General features: G+C 43.2%; 3 protein-coding genes across 4 annotated transcripts in view; 1 reads left to right on the top strand and 2 right to left on the bottom strand.

The window, feature by feature from the left end:
• The window catches only part of LOC136332042 (zinc finger protein 675-like), a 323,089-nt gene that overhangs the window by 93,113 nt on the left and 201,978 nt on the right, over positions 1–27,998 (bottom strand). The gene's annotated exons all lie outside the window — the stretch shown is intronic.
• The window catches only part of LOC136332046 (ubiquitin-conjugating enzyme E2 C-like), a 100,493-nt gene that overhangs the window by 69,284 nt on the left and 3,211 nt on the right, over positions 1–27,998 (top strand). The window contains exon 6 of one of the 2 annotated variants that reach the window (XM_066271299.1): positions 4,116–4,130. The exons of the other annotated variant lie outside the window; for it this stretch is intronic. Within the exon in view, the coding sequence (XP_066127396.1) occupies positions 4,116–4,130 (15 nt within the window). The remainder of the gene's footprint in view (positions 1–4,115; positions 4,131–27,998) is intronic. 2 annotated transcript variants of the gene reach the window in all.
• LOC136332028 (zinc finger protein 615-like) lies at positions 4,738–16,237 on the bottom strand. The gene is given in 6 exon segments (XM_066271255.1): positions 4,738–5,586; positions 5,973–6,988; positions 6,990–9,099; positions 14,696–14,791; positions 15,074–15,200; positions 16,044–16,237. Coding segments are annotated over 5 exon segments (2,445 nt in total). The 5' UTR covers positions 16,059–16,237; the 3' UTR covers positions 4,738–5,586; positions 5,973–6,891.

The raw sequence follows: 27,998 nt of genomic DNA on the forward strand, positions 1-27,998 counted from the left end.
AATTTGACAGTATCCCTGTGAGAGTATCCTTGTCTCACAGGAACAGCAAAGGTACAGTATCCAAAAGGTCTGATGACCGTGTGTCTCTAAAGGACCGAGAGACCTTTGGGCTGGATATTAGTTAAGTTCAAATGAGGTCCACTTTTAAATCACCTACAGTGCAGTCCTCCTTTTATCTTTACTCTCTCACTACTGCCGCACTCACAATAGTCCTGCTCACCCAGCGTGTGTGTTATTGGATGGGGTGATGCCCCACACCAGAAATTCTCCACCGCAGGGTGCCTGGGAATTTAGCTCAATTATTACCCACTCGTGTCAAATCCTACAAAGGCCCAGGGCCACACACTGCTCCCAACTCACTTCAGAAGCCAAACAAATGGAGGTTCCCTCAACCCATCTCAGGTTCACTTCATTTCCGAGTGGCTCATATCACAAAACAAAATAAAAAACAATAATGTTTCCACTTTCCTAATGGATATTATAAAGGTTATAGATGAACAGTCACATGAAGCAATATATAGCTCAAGGTCCGGGAGGGTCCCAAGCACAGGTGCTTCTGTCCCCATGGAGTTAAGGTACCTCAGCCTCCCACACTTGGATGTGCTCACCCACCTAGAAACTCTCTGAAGCCCCTCCTGTAAGAATTTTTTCTGGTGGCTTCAGGTAGGCACAATTTACTTACTCTTTTTCCAGACTCTTGCTCCTCTCTGGATGTGTCTGGTGGGGCTGAAATTTCAAATCAGTCACCTCAATATAACAATAGATGCTCCTAGTTTTGGTGTCACTTAGGCATTGATAAGGGCGTCAGGGGCTCTGTGCCAGAAACCGGGGACAGAGAGCACTCTGAATGTATAAAATATTTTTGTACCTCACTAGGTCATACTGATAATCTGAAAAGGTTATATAGTAAGGGATTATATTTTTCTAATACTCTGTAAATTAAAAAATTATAGATGAAAATAGAGCTGTGCTGCCAAGCATTAGGCTGGGAAAAATGATTTAACTATGAATGGGGAGCATGAGGAAGTGTGTGATTCAAAAAAATAAAAACACCAACAGAAATTTCTACTGTGGTTTTGGTTACAAGAACCTGTCTCAGAGACAAGAACTGAGAGCAGATGGAGTGCACTGAGGGCCCTGGGGACACCGCCTCACCATCCCATATTCACGATTCACATCAACAATATTGGCTCCTACTTGTTAAGGGTATTTACTGATACACACAAAATAGAAGCAGGGACTAGAATAAGAATCTCAGGAAACAGCTGGGAATGAAGTCAGGAAGGGGAATTTTCTAAGAGCAGACAAAAGGGCAAGAAAAGTAGCTCACTTAAGGTATTTACCCAGTCTACTAAGTCAGAATTGGTAATTCTATCCCTATTGTGTGTTGTGCTCAGCACCTACTGATTTCAGCTCTTCTCAAAAGTGACATCACTGTGGCTTTTGCCACAAGGCAGTGAAGTATGTACTTAATCTATGCTCCTAATCAGTGCCTTCAAAACTACCTACATATGTACTCATTTCTTCTTCTTCTTTTTTTTTTTTTTTGACAGAGAGAGAAAGACAAACATATAGAGATAGACAGGAAGGGAGAGAGATGAGAAGCATCAATTCTTTCTGGCAAGACCTTAGCTATGCATAGTTTTCTTCATATGTGCCTTGACCAGGGGCTACAGCAGAGTAAGTGACCTCTTGCTCAAACCAGCGAACTTGAGCTCAAGCCAGGGACTTTGGTTTTCAAGTCAGTGACAATGGAGTCATGTCTGTTTCCATGCTGACGACAGCGGCACCATGCTCGAGCTGGTGAATCTACTGTGCAGCGGATTAGCCTGCATTCAGGCCAGTGACCTCAGGGTTTTAGACCTGGCCCCTCTGCGTCCCAGTCTGATGCTCCATTCAGTGCGCCACCGCCTGGTCAGGTTGTGCTCAAGTTTCTTAAAACCATTGAACAACCAAACAGAAATAAATGCATGTTAAAATTGGACATACAAATGTATATTCTAATTCAGTGGTCTCCAACCTTTTTTGGGCCACAGATCGGTCTAATGTCAGAAAATATTTTCACAGACTGGCCTTTAGGGTGGGACGGATAAATGAATCATGTGACCGAGACAAGTGTGAAGAGTGAGTCTTACACGAATGTGACAGAGGGAATTTGATCACTTAAAAAAAAATCATTCAGACTTAAATATAAATAAAACAGCAATAATGTAAGTTATTTATTCTTTCTGTGCAGACTGTTACCAAATGGCCCACGGACTGATACCAGTCCGTTGCCCGGGGTTGGGGACTACTGCTCTAGTTTACAGTACTGGAACAACTTCACTTCCTTCTTTTTGATAATGATGGGTGTGAGTAATTAAGATTTTACTTAGTAGCGCACCTGCCTGAAAAGCATTTGGGACATCTCAATAAACTTTCACATTTTGTGATTCTAAACTTTTTTTTTTTTAAACAGAGACAGAGAGAGAGAGTCACAGAGAGGGATAGACAGGAACAGAGAGATGAGAAGTATCAGTTTTTCATTCTACATTGCAACACCTTAGTTGTTCATTGATTGCTTTCTCATATATGCCTTGACGGCGGTCTTTCAGCAGACCAGGTAACCCCTTTCTCGAGCCAGCGACGTTGGGTCCAAGCTGGTGAGCTTTTGCTCAAACCAGATGAGCCCGTGCTCAAGTTGGTGACCTCGGGGTCTCAAACCTGGGTCCTCGGCATTCCAGTCCAATGCTCTATCCACTGTGTCATCGCCCAGTCAGGCTGTGATTGCAAAATTAATTTGAAATTTAGTTATGGGTCCTGCCCTGCCTAGGTAGCTCAATTAATTAGTGATGTCTGAAGGTGGAGCTTGCCCAATCTGTCCCCACTCAGAACATACACAGGAACACATGGATATTTCTGTTGCATGTTCTTTTTTATTCTAAAAAAAATAAGTTTTGTATTCTAGTTGGTTTGCTAAATAGATAGTGTGGGCTGGATGTTGGAAGTGCCAGGTTCAATCCACGCTTAAAACATGTAATACATGAGAGGCTGAACTGTGCTGGGCCAACGGAAAAAGTATAGGCCTTGGAATGCTGTGTTCGCCAGTTCAAAAACCGGGCTTGTCCAGGCAAGGAATATATGGGAGTTGATGCATCCTGTTCCTCTCTCCTACTCTCTTTCCTCATTAAAATGGATAAAATAATAAAAAATATATAGATGAGAAACAACTATCTGCTTCTCTTCCCCTTCCTCTTCTGCTTCTCTCTCTCCCATTTCTTAGAAAGCAAGGGTTAATTTATACATTTTTGGGAGGGAGAGAGAGAACTGGGAAGAGCAGGAAGCATCAACTCCCATATGTGCCTTGACTGAGTAAGCCCCAGGTTTCGAACCAGGGACGTCAACATTCCAGATAGACACTTTCTCCACTGGGTCACCAGAGGTCATCCACTCTCTTCCCTTCTCACTGGCATGATTGGTTCAAGCTTCAGTCCTCAGTGGTGAGGATAGCTTGGTTGATTGGGACATTGATGCCAGATGGGGTTTGCAGGGTGTATCCTGATGGGGTCAACGTGGGAGTCTATTTCCCCTTCTCTTGCTTAAAAAAATAGAAATTAGAAATTACTTAGAAATATTTCTTAAAGGTTTTATTGATCTTAGAACGAACACAGAATGTGGTGTACGTGGAAGGTCTAAAAAGCGTCAATTCACCCTGCCCAACTAGCTTAGCTGTAGAGTGTTAGCCCCTCATGTGGAAATCCCGGGTTCAATTCCCAACCAGGGCACACAGCGGAAGCCCATCTGCTTCTCCACCTTTTCCCCTCTCCTTTCTCTCTTCCCCTCCCACAGCCAATGCTCCATTGGAGCCAAGTTGGCCGGGGCACTGAGGATGGCTCCATGGTCTCTGCCTCAGACCCTTGAATAGCTGGTTGGAATGAGGCATCTCCCCAGATAGGCAGAACACTGCCCCCTGGTGAGAATGCTGGGTGGATTCCGGTAGGGTGAATACAAAAGTTTGTATCTCTGCCTCCCTGCTTCCCACTTCACAAAAATAAAAGACAAAGAAACAAAAAACACATCACCTCATAGTTGTTGCTTCTCGTTTGTGCGCTGACAAGGCAATCCTGGGGATTCAGACCTCAGCATTCCAGGTCCATCCTTGACCCACTGCGCCAGAGGTCAGGCTAAAGCTGTTGATTTTATACAAGAATCAATGCCACTTATAAAGGTCAACACATCGAAATATGTTGTTTTTATTGAAATGAACATATTAAATTTGAAGTACTTCAAGAATTCTAAAATAAACTTTAAGGAAAACTTATTTATATATTGAAACAGGCACAGAACACTGCTGTAGTACACACTAAGTTTAACTCATGTTCAGAGTAACTCCATTTTTATTATTTCAGTTACAAGGCAGAGGGAAACGAGGTTGATGCTGGAGTATTTTTTTTTTCTTGTATTTTTCTGAAGCTGGAAACGGGGAGAGACAGTCAGACAGACTCCTGCATGCGCCTGACCGGGATCCACCCGGCATGCCCACCAGGGGGCGACGCTCTACCCACCAGGGGGCGATGCTCTGCCCATCTGGGGCGTTGCTCTGTTGCGACCAGAGCCACTCTAGCGCCTGAGGCAGAGGCCACAGAGCCATCCCCAGCGCCCAGGCCATCTTTGCTCCAATGGAGTCTTGGCTGCAGGAGGGGAAGAGAGAGACAGAGAGGAAGGAGAGGGGGAGGGGTGGAGAAGCAGATGGGCGCTTCTTCTGTGTGCCCTGGCCGGGAATCTAACCCAGGACTTCTGCATGCCAGGCCGATGCTCTACCACTGAGCCAACCGGCCAGGGCCGATGCTGGAGCATTTTGCATCATGCTTCACAGCATATATATGATATAATCAGTTTGGCTTGAATAAACACATAAAGATTTTTTGGAAAGAAACATAGCTGAAGGCGTTCTGTCCCAAATTGCTTGAAAGGGGTACTATCTGCTTAGATTTGTGGCAGAATGCTTTTTCATTCAAGAATTCTTCTCTACTCCGTTATCTGAGGTTTTGCTAAAACCACCAAATTCGATGTCTTCCTGAATTATTTCTGCATGGATTTAATGTCGAGATGAGGAACATGAGGTAATGCTAAACCTCACCATATTCAGTCCCACATGGAAGTATTTCACTAGTGTAAACTGACATTTCTTGAGGTCTTACTTTCTGACCCTTCATTTCCACAATTAGAAACTTTCACTCATAATTTCTGATGATCTATGACAGTCCACATTCAACTGCAGTTTCCTAGTCTGTCACATTCATAGGATTTCTCTCAGAATTCACATTTTATTTACAATTTTCTAAAATATTATCAAGCCTGATTGCATCAGAATGTCTTGTAAATTGTTATGTGAGGTAACTGATCAGGACAGATAGAACCATGTTTGTTGCTATAAGTTACTCATTTTTTATTGTTTTTACAGTTATTCTTTTTGCATAGAAGTATATGGAGGACATACAACTGGCAACAGGCATCCACAAAGCAGAGTCCTGTGAACTCTCTTATATTTAACAAAAATAAACAAGTGAGAAAAGCTTTCCCACAATTGCTGCACCCACAGAGACTCTCTTGTATGTTTTTTTTTTTTTTTTATTTTTTTTATTTTTTATTTTTTTTTTTTCACTTTTCTGAAGCTGGAAACAGGGAGAGACAGTCAGACAGACTCCCGCATGCGCCTGACCGGGATCCACCCGGCACGCCCACCAGGGGCGACGCTCTGCCCATCCTGGGCGTCGCCATGTTGCGACCAGAGCCACTCTAGCGCCTGAGGAAGAGGCCACAGAGCCATCCCCAGCACCCGGGCCATCTTTGCTCCAATGGAGCCTTGGCTGCGGGAGGGGAAGAGAGAGACAGAGAGGAAAGCGCGGCGGAGGGGTGGAGAAGCAAATGGGCGCTTCTCCTGTGTGCCCTGGCCGGGAATCGAACCCGGGTCCTCCGCACGCTAGGCCGACGTCTTGTATGTTTTTTGATGAACACTGAGTCTTGACTTTGCACTGATAGTTTTCCACATTCATTATATTTATAGGATTACTCTCTTTGTATGAATTTTCTAATGGATAGAGACAAATTTTACTCAATAAGAATTTAATTTCCATTCAGTATATGTAAATGAAGTCTTTTCTGACAAATCACTGATGTTGTACGAGTCATATCTTCCTCTTTTTTTCTTAGAAATAAAAACAAATACATCTACAGACAAAAAGGGAGAGAAATGAGAAGTATCAACCCATTGTTCTGACACTTCAGTTGTTTGTAAATTGCTTTCTCATATATAACTTAACTAGAGGGCTCCAGGTGAGCTAATGACTCCTGGCTCAAGGCAGCAACCCTGGGTTTAAACGAGTGACCTTGAAGTCATGATTATGATCTAACACTCAGCCAGCCTTGGACTTCAAGCCAGCGACCATGAAGTTAATTGTATGATCTCACACTCAAGCTAGCAAAGTTCTGCTTAAGCTGGTGAGCCTGCACAGAAGCTGGCGACCTAGGAGTTTCAAACATAAATCCTCAGCATCCCAGCTCAAACTCTATCCAAAGCACCTCCACCTGATCAGGCCATCATGCATATCTTCTTAAAGCCTTCACCAAAATCCCTGACTTGTGTTGGAGCACTATGTAAGCAGTAAACCTGGAATGTTGAGGTCCCTTGTTTGAAATCCTGGGCCTGCCTGATCCAGGCACATATGGGAAGCAACTTGTGGAAGTTGATGCTTCCAGCTCTGCTCCTGCACCAATCTTATCTTTTATTTAAATCTAATGAATTCTTTTAAAAAGGGAGGTTTACGATAATCACTGCATTTGTATAATTTCTATGGTTGCATATACTGAAAATATTATTCATGGGGAAGCCTTTCCACACTCATTGAATATTCATGGTGTCACTAACAAATGAGCATGCTTATGTACAGTTAGATCACTCTTCCTGTGAAAAATATTCCCACATTCACTGCATACATACGACTTCTCTACAATGAGTCCTTTGATGTCTAATCAGTTGCCTATTCACTGCAAAGCATTTCCCACACTCCTTGCATACATATGGTTTTTCTCCAGTGTGAATGCTTTGATGTGCAATCAGTGGGTACTTCCCTGAAAAGCCTTTCCCACAGTCACTACATACATAGGGCTTCTCTCCTGTATGAGTTCTTTGATGTCTGATCAGATCACTCCTCTCTGTAAAGCCTTTCCCACACTCACTGCATACATACGGCTTCTCTCCAGTATGAGTTTTTTGATGTTTACTCAGTAGATTCTTCACTGCAAAGCCTTTCCCACACTCACTGCATACATATGGCTTTTCTCCAGTATGACTTCTTTGATGTGCAATCAGTGGACGCTTCCCTGAATAGCCTTTCCCACATTCACTGCATACATACGGCTTCTCTCCAGTATGAGTTCTTTGATGTGTACTCAGTTGAATCTTCACTGTAAAGCCTTTTCCACACTCACTGCATATATATGGCTTTTCTCCTGTATGAGTTCTTTGATGTATAATCAGTGGACGCTTCCCTGAAAAGCCTTTCCCACACTCACTGCATACATATGGCTTCTCTCCTGTATGAGTTCTTTGATGTATAATCAGTGGACGCTTCCCTGAAAAGCCTTTCCCACACTCACTGCATATATATGGTTTCTCTCCAGTATGAGTTCTTTCATGTATAATCAGTTGACTCTTCACTGCAAAGCCTTTCCCACAATCACTGCATACATACGGCTTCACTCCAGTATGAGTTCTTTGATGTACACTCAGTAGAACCTTCATTGCAAAGCCTTTTCCACAATCACTGCATACGTATGGCTTTACTCCAGTATGACTGCTTTGATGGGCAATCAGTGGACGCTTCCCTGAAAAGCCTTTGCCACAGTCACTGCATACATATGGCTTCTCTCCTGTATGAGTTCTTTGATGTGTACTCAGTTGACTCTTCGCTGGAAAACCTTTCCCACAATCAGTGCATACATATGGCTTTTCTCCAGTATGAGTCCTTTGATGTGCAATCAGTGGACTCTTCCGTGTAAAGCATTTCCCACAATCACTGCATACATACGGCTTCTCCCCTGTATGAGTCCTTTGATGTATACTCAGTCGTTTCTTCACTGGAAAGCCTTTCCCACACTCACTGCATACATATGGCATCTCTCCAGTATGATTCTTTAGATGTACAATCAGATTACAACTAACTGTAAAGCCTTTTCCACACTCACTGCATACATACGGCTTCTCTCCTGTATGAGTTCTTTGATGTATAATCAGTTGGTTCTTCACCCCAAAGCCTTTCCCGCACTCACTGCATACATACGGCTTCTCTCCAGTATGAGTTCTTTCATGTACAATCAGACTCTTCTTCTCTGGAAAGCCTTTCCCACATCCACTGCATACATACGGCTTCTCTCCTGTGTGAGTTCGCTGATGATTCCTGAGCAGATACCTGTAAATGTAACCTTTACCACATTCACTACATATGTAAGGTTTCTTTCCCACAGTAGTTTTCTGATGTATATTCAACTGTGATTTATCGAAGGTTTTATTATATATATTGTATTCAGTCTGATTCAGTCCTGTATGAATTTTTTGACTGAATTTTCTGGGGAAGGCTTTCCTACACTGACGGCATAATAAAGGTTTCTCTCCACTATGAATTCTCTGATCATCAGTGAGCTGAGTAATCTTGACCAAAGTTTTCCCACATTCAGTGCATGTGAGGGCTTCCTCTCCATTGTCAATTCCATGTTGCTGAATGACCTTGGACTTATTTTCGATGGACTTGGTACTGGGATGCAACCTAATTTCAGTGTAGAATAGTTCATGATCATGATGTGGAATGAATGTCCCATCTTCATTCAAGGGAACAGAGTTCTTTAAGTTAAAACTTCTAGTTTGGTTTTCAAAAGTTAATTTTGATTTTAAAGGTGTTCCGCACATCTCCAACAGATCGCATTGTTGCCTCAATAGGGACTGGCTTTCCCTTTGATTAACAATATTTGCAAACATATCATGTTCACAGCATTCTTCTCCACTCTTCATAATGCCTGGACTTCGGAAGGGACTCTGCAAAGGCACATTAACTTTCTGGATTTCTAGAAAGAAGAGAACAGTAAATCATCCTATAACCTTTCATAATCTTAGTTTGAAATACAAATTTGTTACGAAACAACTTTTTGTAAAGTAAGTCTTTAGTGATACCCCATGGGTTGTAAAAAAAAGAAATATACGTAGTCATTCAAATTCTAGTCACAGAGCCTGTAAACCTTTTGAAGGTTCCTACGTGACAGACATATTTTGTTTAAAAAAACTGTTTCATTTTCACTTTTTCTGTTATTTCTCTTAAGGTGAGACAGAAAAATGATGAGGGACGTGCTCTGACCTAGATGTATATGACAACCCCATGTGGATCCAATGCTAAAGTAATGAGCTATTTTCAGTGCCCTCGGGAAATGCACACTGACAAACCCAGGCATCCTGAACTCCTGGTGCTGAGCTGGAACAAAGTCAGCCATTGCCTGTGAATGGAAAGAGAGAGGAAAGAAGGAGTAGAGGATGGGGAAGAGAAGCAGATGGTACTTCTCCAGTGTGTTCTGACCAGGAATCAAATCTGGGGCATGCATATGCTGGGCCAACACTCTATCCACTGAGTCACCAGCCAGGGCCAAAACAATTCCTTTGGATAACAACTGAGATTATGCTAGTGAAGGATCTCACTACAGGATTTTAACATATCCTCGGGATGGTACTAGGGAATAGAAATGCCTTCACGTGGCTGTTCTCTTCCTTGGAAAATGTGGCCACCTCATTCATTCACAAATTCTACAACCAGCCATGGGATCATAAAAAATCACAGAGGCAGACCAACTACCAGCAGCCATGTGGATTCCCAGGCTAAATGCAGAACAAACCTGGACGCAACCAGAATACAGCGTATGCTAGTCTGACAAGAACAAATGAGATTGCAGAACACGGAATGTTGGGAGACTGGTCTTTGTACTGGGCTTAGTGAAGACAAGGTGAATTTTGTTCCTGATTCTTCAATTTGTAAAACCTTCATAATTTCAGAAGTGGGAAGAATATCTTTTATTCTGCATAGAAAAACATTTCAAAAAAAGGCTGAATGTATGCTACTGAGCAGACTAAGCACAGGGTTCCTACACAGCCTCAGGGTGCACCTAGTTACCAGAAGGATCAAAGAGTGGAGGTTTACCTTCAGCCCCAACAACTGTCCTCTAGGAAAGAAAACATCGCCTAGAGCTAGAAACTCTTATGAAAATCATTATTCATATCTGATCAGCTTTTCGATGAGTTAACATATCCCTGTGCCTGGTACATGGTTCATCTCAGTTCCATGGGCAGAGAAAGGCCTGTACTCAGGAATACTTCAGACCTTGTCTTATGTACTTATTCATCTGTCTCCTTTAAAATAAATGAGTAATCATTAGTATTTCCCTGACTTTAGTATGCAGCTCTAGGAAATTAATTGAATTCAAGGAAGGGTTCATGCGAACCTCCAACTTATCCAACTGGTCAGAAGCGCAGGTTATAATCTGGACACACAAATCGACATCACAAGTGAAGAAAATCTTGTGGAACTGAACTCTTAACTGGTAGGTTTTGACACTAGTTCTAAGTAGATAGTACCAGAACTGAGTTAATTTTTAGGACACCCAGTTTAGTAACTACCCAGTGGAAGAAACTTGAAGCAGAGAAGTAAAGGCAATCAGTCTGTGAAAGATAGTAAAAGACGCGATGGAAACCAAAACAGTGGAGTTTATTAGAAACTACAGGTGGGGAAAAATAAGGTGTACAACTGCTAATATTGGAAAAGATAGAATAATAATAAACAACACTGGCTGGTTGACTCAGTGTCACAGCGTCAGCCTGTCGTGTGGATGTCTCCAGTTTCAGTCCCGGTTAGGGAACACAGAAGAAGTGCCCATCTGCTTCTCCATCCATCTACCTGAACCTGTCACTTAACTCTCTCTTTAATCCCCCTTCTGTACCCCTGGCTCGATTGTAGCTACTTGGCTCTGGGCGCTGAAGATGGCTCCATGGCCTTCAACTCAGGCACTAAAAAATGGCTCTGATTGCAACACAGCAAGGGCCCCAGGTGGGCAGAGCTTTGTCAACTAGTGAGCTTCCTGGGTGGATCCCCATTTGGGGTATACGTAGGAGTCTGTCTCTGCTTCCCCTTCTCTCATAAAATTAAAAATAAAAGATTTTATTTATTGATAGTACATAGAGAGATAAGAGCTAGCGTGCGGCAAAAAGTATCAAATAATAGTTGCTTCATTTTAGTTGTTCATTGCTTGCCGCGCATGTCCCTTGACCCTGCAAGCCGAGGGCTTCGAACTGGCAACCTCTGCATTCTCCATCACTGCCCTATCCACTGAGCCACCACAGTTTAGGCTCAGAATGCAAGTTGATATTTTTAGACTTTCTGCATTTTAGAAAGAGGGAGAAACAGATAAGCGGGAGGAGAAGGAAGCTTCAACTTGCACATGTGCCTTGAACAGTCAACCTTGTGGTTTACCAGCTGGCAAACTTAGTGTTCCCGGTGGGCGTTTTCTCCAGTGGGACACCACAGGCCAGGCTCAAAATGCAAGTTGCTTTTGTTCTGTTTTTCTTCTGACAGAGACACAGAGTCAAAGAAAGGGATAAATGGGGACAGACAGACAGGAAGAGAGAGAGATGATAAACATCAATTCTTCATTGCGGCTCCTTAGATGTTCATTGATTGCTTTCTCATATGTGCCTTGCCCGGGGGGCTACAGCAGACTGAGTGACCCCTTGCTCATGGCATTGGAACCCACCTGCGTTCCAAGCTGGTGAGCTTTGCTTAAACCAGATGAGCCCGTGCTCAAGCTGGTGACCTCAAGGTCTCAAACCTGGGTGCTTCGAGTCTCAGTCCGATACTCTATCTATTGCGCAACTGCCTGCTCAGGCAAAACACAAGTTTTAAAGACTTGAGGCCCTGGCCGGTTGGCTCAGCGGTAGAGCGTCGGCCTAGCGTGCGGAGGACCCGGGTTCGATTCCCGGCCAGGGCACACAGGAGAAGCGCCCATTTGCTTCTCCACCCCTCCGCTGCGCTTTCCTCTCTGTCTCTCTCGTCCCCTCCCGCAGCCAAGGCTCCATAGGAGCAAAGATGGCCCGGGCGCTGGGGATGGCTCTGTGGCCTCTGCCCCAGGCGCTAGAGTGGCTCTGGTCGCAACATGGTGACGCCCAGGATGGGCAGAGCATCGCCCCCTGGTGGGCAGAGCTTCGCCCCTGGTGGGCGTGCTGGGTGGATCCCGGTCGGGCGCATGCGGGAGTCTGTCTGACTGTCTCTCCCTATTTCCAGCTTCAGAAAAATGAAAAGAAAAAAAAAAAAAAAAAAAAAAAGACTTGAATAATCACAGCATGCTGGCGGAAATCAGAGTTATGGAACACATTAAAGAGTCTTTCAGAAGAGGACAAACTTTCTCATCTACACGACAGCATATCATGAAGGTCAGTGCAGGAGTAGCTGTCATTTCATATGACAGGAAACTTGGGACTCATTATCTGCCACATCATGTCATCAAAATTTAATGAAAAGGTAATATTATTTTAATGTTCTAACAAATAATAAACGCAATCAAGGAAACAACTCTATTTTCTGCATAATAAAATCACACATAGGTTTAATCTAACAAAGACTAGCCTGACAAGGCCATGGTGCAGAAAATAGAGCATCAGACTGGGACGTGGAGGACCTAGGTCCGTGATGGCCAACCTTTTAATAAAAACCGCCCACTTTTGCATTGCTGGTGAACCTGGCACTAGATTTATTCTAAATCTTAGAAAATGTTCTTGGAAGAAATCAAAGACCTAATTAAAACAAAAGAACATGTAATAATCCTGGATTAGTATGAAGAGTATGTTGTAGACAAAATTACTAACCAATGAGATAGACTCAATGTAATCACTGTTGAAACACTAGCTGGTTAGTTTTGCAGAAATTGACAGGCTGATATTAAAATTCAAATTGAAATGGAAAAATCCAGATGTCAAAATTATCTGTATTATTTTCTTTTGTACTTTTCTGAAGAATCGGGGAGGCAGAGAGACAGACTCCCGCATGTGCGCAACCAAGATCCATCTGGAAAGCCCACAAGGGACGATGCTCTGCCCATCTGGGGCGTTGCTCCATTGCAACTGGAGCCATCCTAGTGCCTGATGCAGTGACCAAGAAGCTGTCCTCAGCACCTGTGCCCACATGCTGCAATGGAGCTTTGGCTGCGGGAGGGGAAAAAAGAGATAGAAAAGAAGGAGAGAAGGAAGGTTGGAGAAGCAGATGGGCGCTTCTCCTGTGTGCCCCGATCGAGAATGAAACCTGGGACTTCCACACACCAAAGCCACGCTCTACCACTAAGAAAACCGGCCAGACCCCAAAATAACCTTGAAAGAGAAGAACACACTCAGAGTATTCACTCTTTACAATTTTGAAAGCTGCTACAAAGCTATGAGTATAAAAAACACTATGAAAATGTGTACACGTAAAATGTTCCAAAATTGACTATTACACTGATGGTTGTACAACTAAAGGAATAACCTAAAAACATATTAGCTATTTATTTAAGTGGCTAAACTGATTGGTATGTGAATTAAATCTAAATAAAACCACTAGGTATATGATGTAAAATCAGAAGCTTTAGAAAAAGAAAGGCAGCGATAACATCTACCAAGAAAATATGATGTAGGAAAACTGGGAAGGATCGCACGTGAAGCACTCGTAAGTTGGCAACTAGTTTGAGCTGGAACTTGTGCTGCATGGTAACAAGATCTATTCCTGTTCATTAAATGAAGCCATACAGGCCTTTAAGAAGAGAGCTACATAGAAAAAAATAAATGAGTAAAACAAAACAAAAAGAGAGCTCAGAAAGTAGCAAACGTCATAGGTGATGCTAGGACAGATGGAATTTAAAATGTCTAGTGCAGAATTCTAAATTTTAAAAGGATGGAAAGAAGGTGAATCTTGCTGTCACAGAGAATAAGAAGTCAGAGGTCAGCTGTCATAACAACGAGTAGGATACACAGGAAGGAAGCGCACATTAGACAACACTGGGGGAGACGTCAGTCTGGGAGTCCATTTCAAAGTACCGATACAGGTTCAATGAGGGGAACTGAGGAAACATTTAACAGTGATGAGAACTGAGTATGAAAAAAGCTGGAGAGAAGGGAGGCGAAGAACAAATAAATGCACGATGAAAACCAGACTCTCATGGCATCACAGCATCCATCATGTGGATGGATTTTATGGTAGAAAATCACTATTTCCAAACAGGGCACAAAGGCTGAGTAGAAAGAAAACTGACGAATTCATAATTCTATCTTTCCAAAGAAGCCCAGAAAATGGAATTTCTCAGAAACAGAGGGGGTAACTCAGGCTGAGACTCTGTGGCCAAGACAGAGAGTAAAATCTGAGAATGCTAGAATAAAAGCACACAAACAAAACTATGATGTAGGTGAAATCAATAGGTGTCGTTACTCAATGAGAAAAAAGGGGTGTTTCCCTCTAAATTTCTAGAAATAAAAAGGGTTCTCATAGGTGAAGGGGTGGTTTGGTTTCTTTATCCAATGATACAGGTCTGATGTGTTCTCTGACTAGAATATGACTTCCTCCTTTCAGCCCCCCGACTTACTGGCTAGTTGTCACCCACTCACCTGGACAGAGTAGATGTTGGGGTTCATCCCCTACTGTCCACGGTTCTTCCCCTCGCTCCAACTTGGAAAGCGCATCTGGTTTGCTGGATTGATATCCTGCTCAGAGGGAAAAATGACACAAGACTTAAACTTACTGAACTGAGCTGGAGTTGGTCAGAGGAATAAGGTTACATTTTAAGAACCAAACATGCTTCACATCTGTGACACAAAGCCTTTCGTCTCAGGAGGCAGAATGTTACACCTTCTTGTCTGAGGTAATGGAAGGATCTGAGGTTCTTCTTTTCAGAGAACTGTAGTTATTCAGAACAGTTAGGCAACTTAGGGGGTAAAAGCCACTGACAGAGCACCTTCTCAGTGACACAGGGGAGCTGTTCTCACCCACTGACACCAGGTGACTGTAGATCTCCAACATCACGTCCCGAAACAGGTCCTTCTGATCGGGGTCTAGGATCCGCCACTCTTCCCGGGTGAAGTTCACGGCCACATCGTGAAATGTCAGGCATCCCTGTAAGAGCAGCGTGCTGTTTAGTGGTGTGATGTGCATTTGATGATGCAAAAGAAATGTTAGTTTTTCTCCCATTTCACTTTATCTAATACATGTATAGAGCAAAAGAAGTTCTATTTTATTATAAAACTGAATAATCACATACCTAGTAAAATACAAGTTGGGGCAAAAGTAAGTTTACATTTGTGTGTACTAAAAATACAATCAGAAACAATCATACAAGAATAAACTGTTTTACACATAACAACAACTGCAAACATACTTTGCCCCACTGTGTGGTCTGCAATTGTGCATTCAGTCATCTATGCGTTCATCTGATCACAAGACTATGCAATGTGAAAGAGAAGTAGTACTGATATAGTTCAGTATTTCTCAGATTAACTGAGGTAGTTTTTCATACTGTTCTACAAATCCATAATGAAGCAAATTTAAAATAAACACAAATGCGTACCCAGGCAGTGACAAAGTGGATAGAACATCACCCTGAGACCTGAGAATCCAGGTTCGAAACTCTCAGGTTTCCGGTTTGAGCACCATCGTTCACCAGCTTTGCTGTGGTGTTGCTGGCGTGTGAGTACGATCATCGAAATGACCCCATGGCTGCTGGCTTGAGCCTAAAGGTTGCTGGCGTAAAGCACAAAGTCCCTGACTTAAGCTTCAGATTGCTGACTTGAGCAGAAGGTAATTGACTTGCTTTAAGCCCTACTCATAGACAAAGTAATTATGAGAAGTTATCAATGAACAACTAAAGTGTCTCAACTACAAGTGGATGATTCTCATCTCTCTCCCTTCCTGTCTATCTTGCTCCCCCCCACTCTTTCTCAAAAAAAAAAAGCCAGTCACCTGAGACAGAATCATTTTCTTCTATTGTTGGAAAAAAGCTGGAAATAGAGAGGGTGTGTATGGCGTGTTGAGGGTCTGCTCGAAATTTCAGCTCAGAAACCTGTCTTCACTCAGGTGTGTTACCAGAGATGCTGACACCAATTCTACAATGTGTTCCTGCTCCTCGTGACTCTATAGCACGGGGAAGTCAAGACCTGTGGATTGAGGAGAAAATTCAGTGACTGGTACATTTCCTCTGGGCCCAGATGCACTCACCCTCACACAGTGACCACAGTATCCCTAGTGTCCCTTTCCTTCGTGTCCCCAAAGTTTATCCTTCTGGCCAATAAAGCCTCAGCTTCCAACTGTGGTGGAGGAGCCCCTTATCCTGTGGAGTTTAAGTGGGTGACTGTCAACCGAGACCTGGGCTATGACAGCCAGCCCTGCACCATCCTTAGGGGCCGGGGAGTCTCAGGAAAATCACTCACACAAAGCTGACTACATGGAAGGAGGCAATCAGGGCACTGTTTTCCTTAAACCACATGCGCTCGGATCCTCTTTAAACGATTCTGCACACCCCGTGACTGCACCCATTTCAGGGAGAAAACAATGCGCTAGATACATCATTAGTGTTTCTTTTTCTTTTATTATTATGATGTTTTTGAGAAAGCCAGGAGGGCAGAGACAAGAACATAGAGCAGCTCCTGGATGTGCCCTGACTGGGGAATCACACCGGCAACCTTTTGCTCCAGGATGCTGCTGCAACCAATCGAGCTCTCTGGCCAGGGCTTTCTTCTTTACAGACAGACAGAGAAAGGGAGAGAAAAAGAAGGGGGAGAGGAGATTTTACATGTTTTTTATTCAGTCATGAACTCACTGTTGGCTTTCTGTGTGTACCCTGGCAGAGGATTAATTCTGTAATTTAGTAATTTCATAACAAAACTCTTAACCAATTTAGCTAATCTGCCAGAGCCCAATTTTTTAAAAATATATAATTTAATTATTTATTTATTTACTTAATCATTTTATAGAATAGAGACAAAAAGAGTGAGAAGGGGGAGGTGGGGGAGAGAGCATCATGTCCCATATGTGCCTTGACTGGGCAAGCCCAGGCTTTTGAACCAGAGACCTCAGTATTCCAGGTTGATGCTTTACCCACTGCGCCACCACAGGTCAGAGCCTAATTTTTTATAGATACATTTGGCAGAGGGGGACAGAGAGACAAAGAGAGAGAGAGATTGAAGAGAAAGAACCATAGATCTGATGTTACACCCATTTATGCATTCATTATTTGACTCCAGTATGTGCCCTGAGCGAGGATCAAACCCATAACCTTGCCATAGCGGAGGGCAAGCAATGAATGAGTGCACAACTGACACGGAAAGACTAAGTGGAACAATGACAAGATGCTTCTCTCGAATCAATGGAAAAAATTTAAAAACCTCATCCAAAGCTACCTGGATAACTAAGTGTGTCAGAGCACTGTGCAGAAAAGCCAGGGCTGTGGGTTTCACTCCTGGTCACAGCACATACAACCATCAAGAGAATGCAGGGGTTTCCAGAATGTTTGTCCCTGAATTAATTCTATAGATCAGCACTGTAAATGAGCTTGTTCAAGGTTTTGTTTTACTGCTAGGCTTCCCCTATTCCTTATTCCCCAAGCAGTGTTTAAGTTTGTCTTTAAAGGTGACTTCCAACTGGATTCTGGGTTGCATAGTTTGACTGACTTAGGTCTCTGTGCGGTTGCTGGCTTCAAAATAAAGATTCCTTAATTTGGCTACTTGTGTAGATCAACATCTGTTTATTGCTGTTCTGATACAACAATATATCATATTTTATACATACCATAGTCACACATACAATATACATATATGTTGTTTTAGATATATGGTATGTCATCAGGGCATATATACATATACAATATGTGTAAATACAACTTCAATACTGATTAACCTATATATTGTCAACTCAATGAAAGAAATCAACTATAACAAAAGCTTTTCACTTGAAAACACCAAAACATATATACAGTATGTCCGTAAAGTCATGGTGCACTTTTGACCAGTCACAGGACAGCAACAAAAGACGAAAGAAATGTGAAATCTGCACCAAATAAAACGAAAACCCTCCCAGTTTCTGTAGGATGATGTGGCAGCATGTGCGCATGCGCAGATGATGACGTAACCGTGCCTACAGCGGAGCAGCCCACGGCCATGCCAGTTGAGATGTGGATGGTACAGAGGAAAGTTCAGTGTGTTCTGTGGCTCGCTAAATTCAAATCCGTAACTAAAGTGCAACGTGAATATCAGTGTGTTTATAATGAAGCGCTACCACATAGGAATAACATTACTCAGTGGGATAAGCAGTTGAAGGTAACCGGCAGTTTGATGGAGAAACCCCATTCTGGTAGGCCATCAGTCAGTGACCAGTCTGTAGAGGCTATACAGGATAGCTACCTAAGGAGCTCTAAAAAATCTGTGCATGAGCCCACATCGAACTGCACTGAATAAGTATGAAACTAGGAGTTTTCCTTTAATTTGGTGCAGATTTCACATTTCTATCGTCTTTTGTTACTTTCCTGTGACTGGTCAAAAGTGCACCATGACTTTACAGACACACTGTATATAACTAATAGTGAGAAGGAGAGACAGGAATCTTGGACAAACAATGTATATGAAGAACTAAGGACACCAGACCAGGCCATGGCTCAGTGGATAGTGTCGGACTAGGACACAGAGAACCCAAGTTTGAAACTCCAAGGTCAGTGGCTTCAGCACAGGGTCGCTGGGTTGCATGTGGATTCATAGATATGACACCATGGTTTCTAACTTGTGCCCAAAGGTCGCTAGATTGAAGTTTCAATTTGATGGCTTTAGACCAAGGTTGCACGATTGAGCAAGGGGTCACTCCCTCTGATGTAGCCCCACAGTGAAGGCACATATAAGAAAGCAGTCAATGAACAACTAAGGTGCCACAACAAAGAATTGATGCTTCTCATCTCTCTCTCTTCCTGTCTCTTCTATATTTTCTTCTCTCTGTCTCTGTTTCACACAAAAAAGGAATTAATAGCAGAAATAAACCACATTAAATAGACTTTTTTTGTCTTTAAACAATACTATACCACTGGTCGGGATAGCTCAATTGGTTAGACCGCCTTCTGGTACAAAAAGGTTGCCAGTTCGATCACAGACAGGGTACATACAAAAATCAGTTCATGTTTCTGTCTTTCTCTCTCTAAACTTTTAAAAATGAAAAAGAATATATAACTATTTTTATGGCAATAAATTAGTAATTTTAGATGAATCATATTTTATGTTCCTACCCTCTAAAAACTGGTAACTGCAGACACTGTGGCAGGTGAGTAACATGAGGAGGCATCAGGAAGGACACAGATGTCCACGACAAACCCACTTTCCTATTGTGTATTGGAGAGTGCAGTCACTGATTGAGATAAGAAAAAGTGCAAACTGCAAAGTAAGAAAGATACCTAAACTTATATTCAGGAATTACTTATTTAACAGAGAAAATGCATTCAGTAAGCACACTGTCACTTATACAGCGAGAAAGTACATCCACCCATGTAACTAAATTCATTTCCTTTTTTTTTTATTTCAGTGAAGGATAGGAAGACAAACAGAAAGACAGACTGGGACAGACAGAAAGGAAGGAGTAGAGATGCACCAACATTTAAGAAAGTGAAGACTAGAGACAGAGATTGTGAGAAAATATTTTCACATTATGTATCTAATAAAGAATTGTACTTAAATTACACAAATGGTCTGCAAAACATAACAATACCACTATCCAATTCCATTATGTATGAAGTCATAACAATTTTTAAAAAGTGATTTTTGATGATGTCACAACCGTAAACTTACTAAATATCAGTAAGTTGTAGAATTACTATGTAAATAATATATACAAATTATGGCCCTAAAGCCATGGCTGGTTTGATCATTGATACAGCCGTGGCCCAGCATTGTTTTTTATTTGAGAATAAGAGAGAAAGAGAGAGAGAGAGAAAGAGAGACATACCATAAGGGAGAGAGAGAGGACCATGGATTTATTGTTCAACCCATTTACGCATTCATTAGTTGACTCCAATTGTGCCCTGAGCAAGGATCAAACCTGCAACCTTAACATATCAGATGAACAGTCCCATCAAAGGTTTCACCCCAGCAGGGTAGCACTGTCTCATAAGTAAATATCATAGCATTTAAGGTTCGAAACATATAAATAAAGGTCCACAAAAATGTAAATACATTGGAACGTGGCAAATGAAGCTGAAGTGCCTTGAGATCCCTGTATTGCCGTAGAAGAGTGTAAAGACACTGTTTCTCACAAGGATTTATAAAGTGCCACACTATGCATAATCTCTACTGTCAGGAAGAAAACTAACAGCTGTCTTTATTTTTATGCTTACAGATGTGGAATATAGAACTCTAAAAACTCATCTGAACCCTGGTTCAGTAGCTCATTGGTTAAGACTGTCTTCCCCATATGCTAACGTTGCAGGTTCGATCTCCGGTCAGGGCACATGTGAGAAGCAACCAATGAATGCATAAATAAGTGAATCAACAAATTATTCTGTTTCCTGCTCTCCCTCTAAAAAAATCAATCAGTGCAATTTAGAAAATTATTTAAAAGAAGACTAAAAAGAAAAATAAACTACAAAAAAGATACAGAAAAAATATAAAGAGTATGGTTACAACAGTGTATTTGCGGTGAGCCTTTCATGGAGTATCTCTTTTTTTCTTTTCCTTTTTTCCTCTTTTTAGATTACTGTTTTAAAAGAGATGAAAAATTATATTAAGTATACACAGAATAAGCATTCCTGTTAGTTACATTAAATACAAACTTTACAAAACTGTCACATTCAAATAAAATTTAAAATCAAATAACATCCTATTATATAGGTGACATGTAACATAATGATATGGAAACCTTTGAAATAAAAGTTTAGAAAAAGATACATTATGGCTAACTAGGAGGTGGCGCAGTGGACAGAGCTTTGCCTGTGATGCTGAGGACCCAGGTTCAAAACTCCGAGGTCGCAGTCTTCAATGTGGGCTCATCGACCTTGATAATGTGCTCAATGAGCCAAAGCATGGGCTCACCAAGTTGAGCATGGGCTCGCAGACATGACCTTATTATGGTCACTGGCTTGAAGCCCAAGCTGACCGGCCTGATCAAGGAATCACTGGCTCCGCTGCCGAACCCTCACATTTAAAGCATGTATGAGATAGCAATCAATGAACAATTAAGGTGCAGAAACTACGAGCTGATAGTTCTCATCTCTCTTCCTTCTAGTTGGTCTGTCTCTATCTGTCCCTCCATTTTTCTGTCTCTCTCTAAAAAAAAAAAGGAAAAAAAAGAAAAGAAAGAGATACACCATGAAAGGCTCACCACAAATAAACTGCTGTAACCAACTGTAAGGTTGGTGGATAATGGGGAAAGGTCATGTGAGAAACCAGACCTGGGAACTTTGGCTAGAACAGCCTACACCTAGGTGTGCCAAAAGAAACTTCCCAGGAGTCCTTGGGAAAATAGCAACTGTCTGCCAGGCAGTGAGATTTCGCCATGTCATATTAGCCTGACCACCCTAGATGAGACCCTTTAAATATCCCACATACGGTTTCATCTGTGCGTCTTCCCTGGCCTGTGTCCCCCAGACCAGGGAACATCGTCAGGGAGGCACTCTATACTCAGTAAAACTCTTGCTTATGCACACTTCGTGACTATGCTCCTTCCATCCTCCTTGCCAGGGAAAAATACCTTACATTTTGATCCGAACCCAGGAAGAGTCAGTCAGAAGTCCGCAAGGACTGCTCCTCTCCCCTTCCCCTTGAAGAACCAGGACGTCCCACTTTCCACCTACTAGCCGTCCCACTTTCCGTCCCACTTTGGCACATGGTGTGGTAAGTCCCCTGCTTCCAGCCTCCCCTCAGTTCTTTCCACCAAGTCTCCCTGTCCGAATCCGCAGCAGTGTCAGGGACTTCTTTTCCGTTCTGAGTGCATGTATGTCCGTGGAGAAGTCCCGAGCACATCCACTTTACCTATCCATCTGGTGGCCATAGAGGCACAGGAATAAAAACCTAATCCAAAAACACTCCTGGAATTGCCTCATCCAAAATCTCTCCCTCCCTAAAGAAGAAATGTTCTTCTCCGCTGTGGCCAGGCCACAGAACCCACTGAATAATCAGACCAGATAGTCTCCTGAAGGGACTTTTGGTTTCATCACCCTCACCAATTTAACTATTGCCAAAAGAACTGAGAACTTGTTGGAGATCCTTTACATTCAGCGCTTCTAGTTACTCGTGCTCCTATCGTAATCTCTGTGCCGCCTGTTCTATGCGCAGGCCCTTTTTTGGCTAGAGAAACCTCACCTAAACCCTCCACTCCTGATCTTTCCTCCTTCACCCAACCCCCAACTCTCTCCCCCTCCTGCCTGAACCCCAGGGGCGCCCCTCTCTTGGGACCCCTCTCTGGTTCCTCTGCGGAACTCTATTGCTTGGGTCTTTTCCCTCCAAGAGTCCCCCTCCCCTCCCTTCGCAGAATCCTGTTTTTCACTCACCTGCAAATACCAGTCTCTCTCCTCCCCTGCTGGCCAGGGCCCTTCTCCACTCTGTTCTTAAGCCCCTCCTCCATCAGGACATTCTCAGCCTGCCATTGGCCGTGACACTGTTTGCAGGACCCCAAGGCCCAACTCCAATTTTCTTGCAGAAAGTTCTGGCCCTGTCCTGCCTCTGGCTCTGGTGTTTCTGCTAGGATCTGGGTGCCAGGCTCCCTAGGAGGCCCCCTCCTCTTAGTCTCAATCCCCAAACCCCTATCCGAGGCCTGTGAACATGGCATTTAAAGTTTTTAATGATCATGGCTAGTAGGAACAGGCCAAGACTGTTTGCCAGGCCCGCATGCAGCATAAGGCTCCAAACCCTGGCTCTTGTGGCAACCCTGAAGCCAGCAGAGCAACAGGGGCAAGGCACAGGAAGTGCCCGACCCAAGTCCAAGCCGCAAAGAGGAACCCCATCATTGGTCCCGACAGTGTCCCTGCTGGCAGCTGCCCACTGAGCCCTGTCCTAACTGCAAGCAGCCCGGTCACTGCCACAGGAACTGCCCTCGTTGGGCAACAGGTATTTCCTCCGCGCCTCACGTGGAGGACAATCCACCCAAATGAAAGGCCAAGCCAGCCAGGCGGGCCCATCGTTTGAACTCCTAGAACACGGCATGGACTCAGAGAACCCCATCATCCTCACCCACGCTGAACCCAGGGTAATGCTGCAGGAACGGGTAAGTCCATCTCATTTCTTGTGGACACGGGAGCTACCTTCTCTGTTTTGCCACCACACTCTGGACCTCTAGCTCCCTCACAGGCCTTGGTTATGGGAGTGGATGGGACCCCTTCCTTTCTCCTTCGTATGTCACTCCTGACATGGAATTTTGCCTCAAGTTTGCCCCCATGCAGGACCGTTGGCAGTCAGAACCACTGGAAGCTACCCATCTCCAGTTCACCAAAAGGCTGGACCCTCCAAATTTTTCTATTGCTCCTCTTTTTCTTTTTAAATCCTTACAGGACCATATCCACGAAGTTTCTACAGTCATTCATTCATGGTCAAACAGATGTTTCTCCTGACTCCCTCAAAGTCACCACCTTACAATCTCCCCTTCCCACGGCGCCCCTAACCAGCAGGAAGTAGCCAAATAGCGGCGCCCCTATTTAACACAAAAGGTCAGAATGTAAGGTCGGTGGATAAATGGGGAAAGGTCATGTGAGAAACCAGACCTGGGAAGTTTGGTAGAACCACCCACACCAGGCTTGCCAAAAGAAACTTCCCAGGAGTCCTTGGGAAAAGAGCATCTGTCTGCCAGCCAGTGAGATTTCGCCATGTCATATTAGGTCGACCACCCTAGGCAAGACCCTATCCCACACATGCGGTTTCATCCACGTGACTTCAGTGGCCCTTGTCCCCCGGAGCAGGGAACCTTGTTCGGGAGTTACACTGTACTCAATAAAGCTTTTGCTTATCCACGCTTCATGGCTACAGCCCCTTCCTTCTTCTTCGGTGGGGAAAAATACCTCACTCATACTCTTAGAGAAAAAGAACCAGAAAACCCTAAAGTTACTGCTGAGAAAGAAAAACAATGCTCAGTAGTATTAGTTTCAATTGACCACCGTGTAAAAGCCTGAAATTCCTTTCCTGCCTGACCCATCAGGTGCAATCAATCAGGTGTTGACCCAGAATGCTGAAGTTACTGGCTTGAAACCATGGGCTTGACAGGTCAAAGCACAAGTGAGAAGCAACTAGTATGAATTCATGCTTCCCTCTCTTTACCACCTCCACCCTTTCTCTCTCTCTCTTCTCTTAAAATTTAATCTATAAAATCTTGAAAGAAAAAAAATTATTAAAAGCCTGCCCTTCCTATGCACCTAACAACATAGCCCTGAAATGTATAGTGAAAATGGACCACAAAACAAGAAGAAATAAACAAATTCAGACTAAATACAACATTGAGACACACCACTACCAGTTACAGACAGACAGGCCATCAAGAAACAATACAGAATTTATAAACTACCATTTTGAAGACAACAGAAATATTTTATATTGAGTGAAAAATGTTGAGCCTTGGCCAGGTAACTCCAGTTAGCTGGTTAGTGTCATCCAGAAATGTCAATGATGCAGATTTCACCTCCAGTCAGGGAACATATAAGAATTTACTGATTAATGTGTTAATAATTGGAAGAACAAATCAATATTTCATGCTGTCTCTTGCTCCCATCCTCTTTCTCTAAAATCAATAAATAAATTTAAAAAAATTCTTTTTAGAGCAGTGGTTCTCAACCTTTCTAATGCCGTGACCCCACAATACAGTTCCTCATGTTGTGGTGACCCCAAACCAAAAAATAATTTTGGTGGCTACTTCATAACTGTAATTTTGCTACAGTTATGATTCGGAATGTATTCTCATTGCTTTAGGTGACCCCTGTGTTTTGGTCGTTTGACCCCCGCCGGGGTCGCGACCCACAGTTGAGAACCACTGTTTTATAGACAGAGAGAAGGAAAGACACAGACAGAAAGGCAGAAAGAGAGAGAGATGAAAAGCATCCATTCTTCATTTAGTCTCCTTTACTGTTCTGTGATTTCTGTCATATATGTCTTTACCACGGAGGCTACAACAGACCGAGTGACCCCTTGCTCAAGCCAGCAACCTCAGGCTCAAGCTGGCGATCTCTGAGTTTTGAACATGGGTCCTCCATGTCCCAGTCCAATGCTCTATCTGCTGCGCCACTGCCTGGTCAGTGAAATTATTTTAAAATTAAAGACTATATATTTTTTAAAAGTTTAGATAAATATCAAAAATTTAAATACATGGAAAATTTGACTGTGAAAATGACTATCAGAAGTGCACGCATTTTAAAATGTCTTGTTTCCCAAATGTATAAATACACCAAATGAAATTCCATTCAAAATCCTAAACAAACAGCTATATACAGTTTTAATAACAAAATGCAAAGACATACTCTATCAATTAAGAGACTTAAAGTTATTTAATTATAACAGTACAATAATAGTACTATAGACAAATAAGCCACAGGAACTAAATACAAAGCCGATGAGCAGAGGCCTGCAGACAGAGACATAATGGCACAGCAGGCTCTCCATAGAAAAAGGTAAAAGTAGCTTTTTAAGCCTGACCAGGCGATGGCGCAGTGGATAGTGTAGCTTCAACTGAGAGGGACTGGAGGAGTGTTAGCTACAGGCACTAGGGGCGGCTGCCCTGGGCATCTGCTGACAGGAGGGTTGGTGCATCTAATGTGCTCGGATCAGCACATCCCGGTCAGTGACTTTCTGAAAAATAACAGCAGCGTGAACTACTGAAGAATAATAGGAGAAAGCAGATTTTTGTCCTGCAAGAATGTACAAGCTTTTAGCAGTAGAAGGTGAGATGTGTCTTAACATTCCAGCCTTTTTTTTCTCTTGAGGTGTACGGAGACGCTCATCTCAATCTTTGCTAACTGCTTCCTGCTTATCTGGGGTCTTAGAGCAGTCCCTTTTTTAACTGTTTACTTCCTCAGTCCTTCTTTTTTTGTTTCTTCCACCTGCACAAAACTTCTGCACCTTATAGAAATCTTCCTAACAATTCAGAAATAACTAGCTCTAGAACAACTTAGTTTCTTTACCTTCAAAAAGTACCTCTATACCTGTTAGGTTGGGGTCTAGGGCCCCTTACCAAAAAATCCTCTACTAGCCTGGTTCAAGAGATCTGGCACCAGGGCGCTTGGTTCCTTACCTCTCCACCTGAGCAAAACTGATTTTCCACTTCCCCTCACCACCCACACCTATATCCCCGCTGGGGCAATTTTTTCATTAAGTGATCCCCTTCCCCCACCCTGCCCCAAAAGTCTCCACCGAAAGTAATCTCGCTAGCCTTGCTCACTACGCCTATGAAGGCTTAAATCCCCAGGCTCTCAAGGCTGACGCCATTTTGGACTCAGCCCACATGTTCCCAAATGCATCAGTAAATTTCTTATAAACCTCATCATTCCTGATCTGTGGTGGCGCTGTGGATAGGGCATCAACCTGGAGTGCTCCGGGCGCTAGTTTGAAGCCCCAACCTTGCTCAGTCATGACACATGTAAGATGCAACTACAAGTTGATGCTTCCGCTCCTTCCCCCTGACTTTGTCCTCTCCCTCCCTCCCCCCCCCCCTGTCACCTATTAAAGTAAATTAATGAAATCTTTAAAAATATGCCTGAACAGGCGGTCACGCAGTGAATAGGGCATCAGCCTGGGATGATGAAAACCCAGATTCCAAACCTTGAGGTCACTGACTTGAGCATGGGAGCATAAACATGACACCCAAGGTGGATGGGGGGGGGGGGGGTCTTCTCCAGCAAACAGTAGCAATACAATGGCCCCTCCCAAGCAGAAACGAAATCTGCAATTTACAGTCTGCTACCCTGAGGGCAAACACCACAACCTTCCACCCAGTACCCACAGGTGCTGCCCAGGCCAATGCAAAATATAAGCAAGCAAACTTAAAAAACATTTGTAAAGCTTATTTGCCCAACAGCACCCAAACCGCAGGCAGTCACCTGCTTCCTCCGAAATACCTTGGAGCTTCTTTCCACACGCCTGGTCCCACACCATAATTCCAGGGGTCCACACTGCACCACTTCTACTGTGTGATGTGAGACAAACCTCCCATCAACGAAAACATTTCGGAAAACTTCAAAGGACAAGAGCACACTAACCTAATTTTCTTCAGCCAGCTAGAAATAAAAATTTTACACTTCCGCAAATTGATTTGGCGCCTGAAAGTGTCAAGCGGAAAAACCCTGTTACGGTGGCCAACGAGGATCTAAAGTGTTAGAAGAAATACAGGCGATTTCCCATACTCCCTTCAAAGGTGATATGTCAGCGCTCCTTCGCTACCCAAAGCCACATAGGGGGCCGCCATGTTGGGAAACCTAAAACCCTATGTAAGAAAAGCAGCAAAGTTGGAGCCTGTAGCCTGGGGTGGCTGAAAGATGGGAAGGTCCTCAAATTATCTGTTTTTTTGGCACTATGACTCGTGTGGAAAGCGAGTACATTTTCAGAGACTGTAGCTTCCAGAGGAAAAGGAAGAAGCGAGCTAAGTTTTGTTTGGTGGTTCAGCAGAAATAGCACATGGCCACAACAAATTTTTTAAAGTTTGTATTTAAAAAAAATGAGTTCTTTTAAAATTTTTGAAGTGGTCAAGAGTTTAGAGTTGGTGTAACAGCAGAGAATGATACTCTACAGAGAAGAAGTCATACGTCCTGTAAAGGAAACCAACCCGGAACTGCTTGCAAAAGTTTTCATAATATTTTTAAGACCAGGATAAGACTTGGAGAAATGGGTACTGAGTGAGGCTGGTCATCACCCAGCAGAGAGGAAGAGCGGCCTAGACGATCTAAAGTTGTCATTGGTACCCTATCTTGAAAAAAGCCACTGA

Source organism: Saccopteryx bilineata, chromosome 3 (genome assembly GCF_036850765.1).
Source record: "Saccopteryx bilineata isolate mSacBil1 chromosome 3, mSacBil1_pri_phased_curated, whole genome shotgun sequence".
Lineage (NCBI taxonomy): Eukaryota > Metazoa > Chordata > Mammalia > Chiroptera > Emballonuridae > Saccopteryx > Saccopteryx bilineata.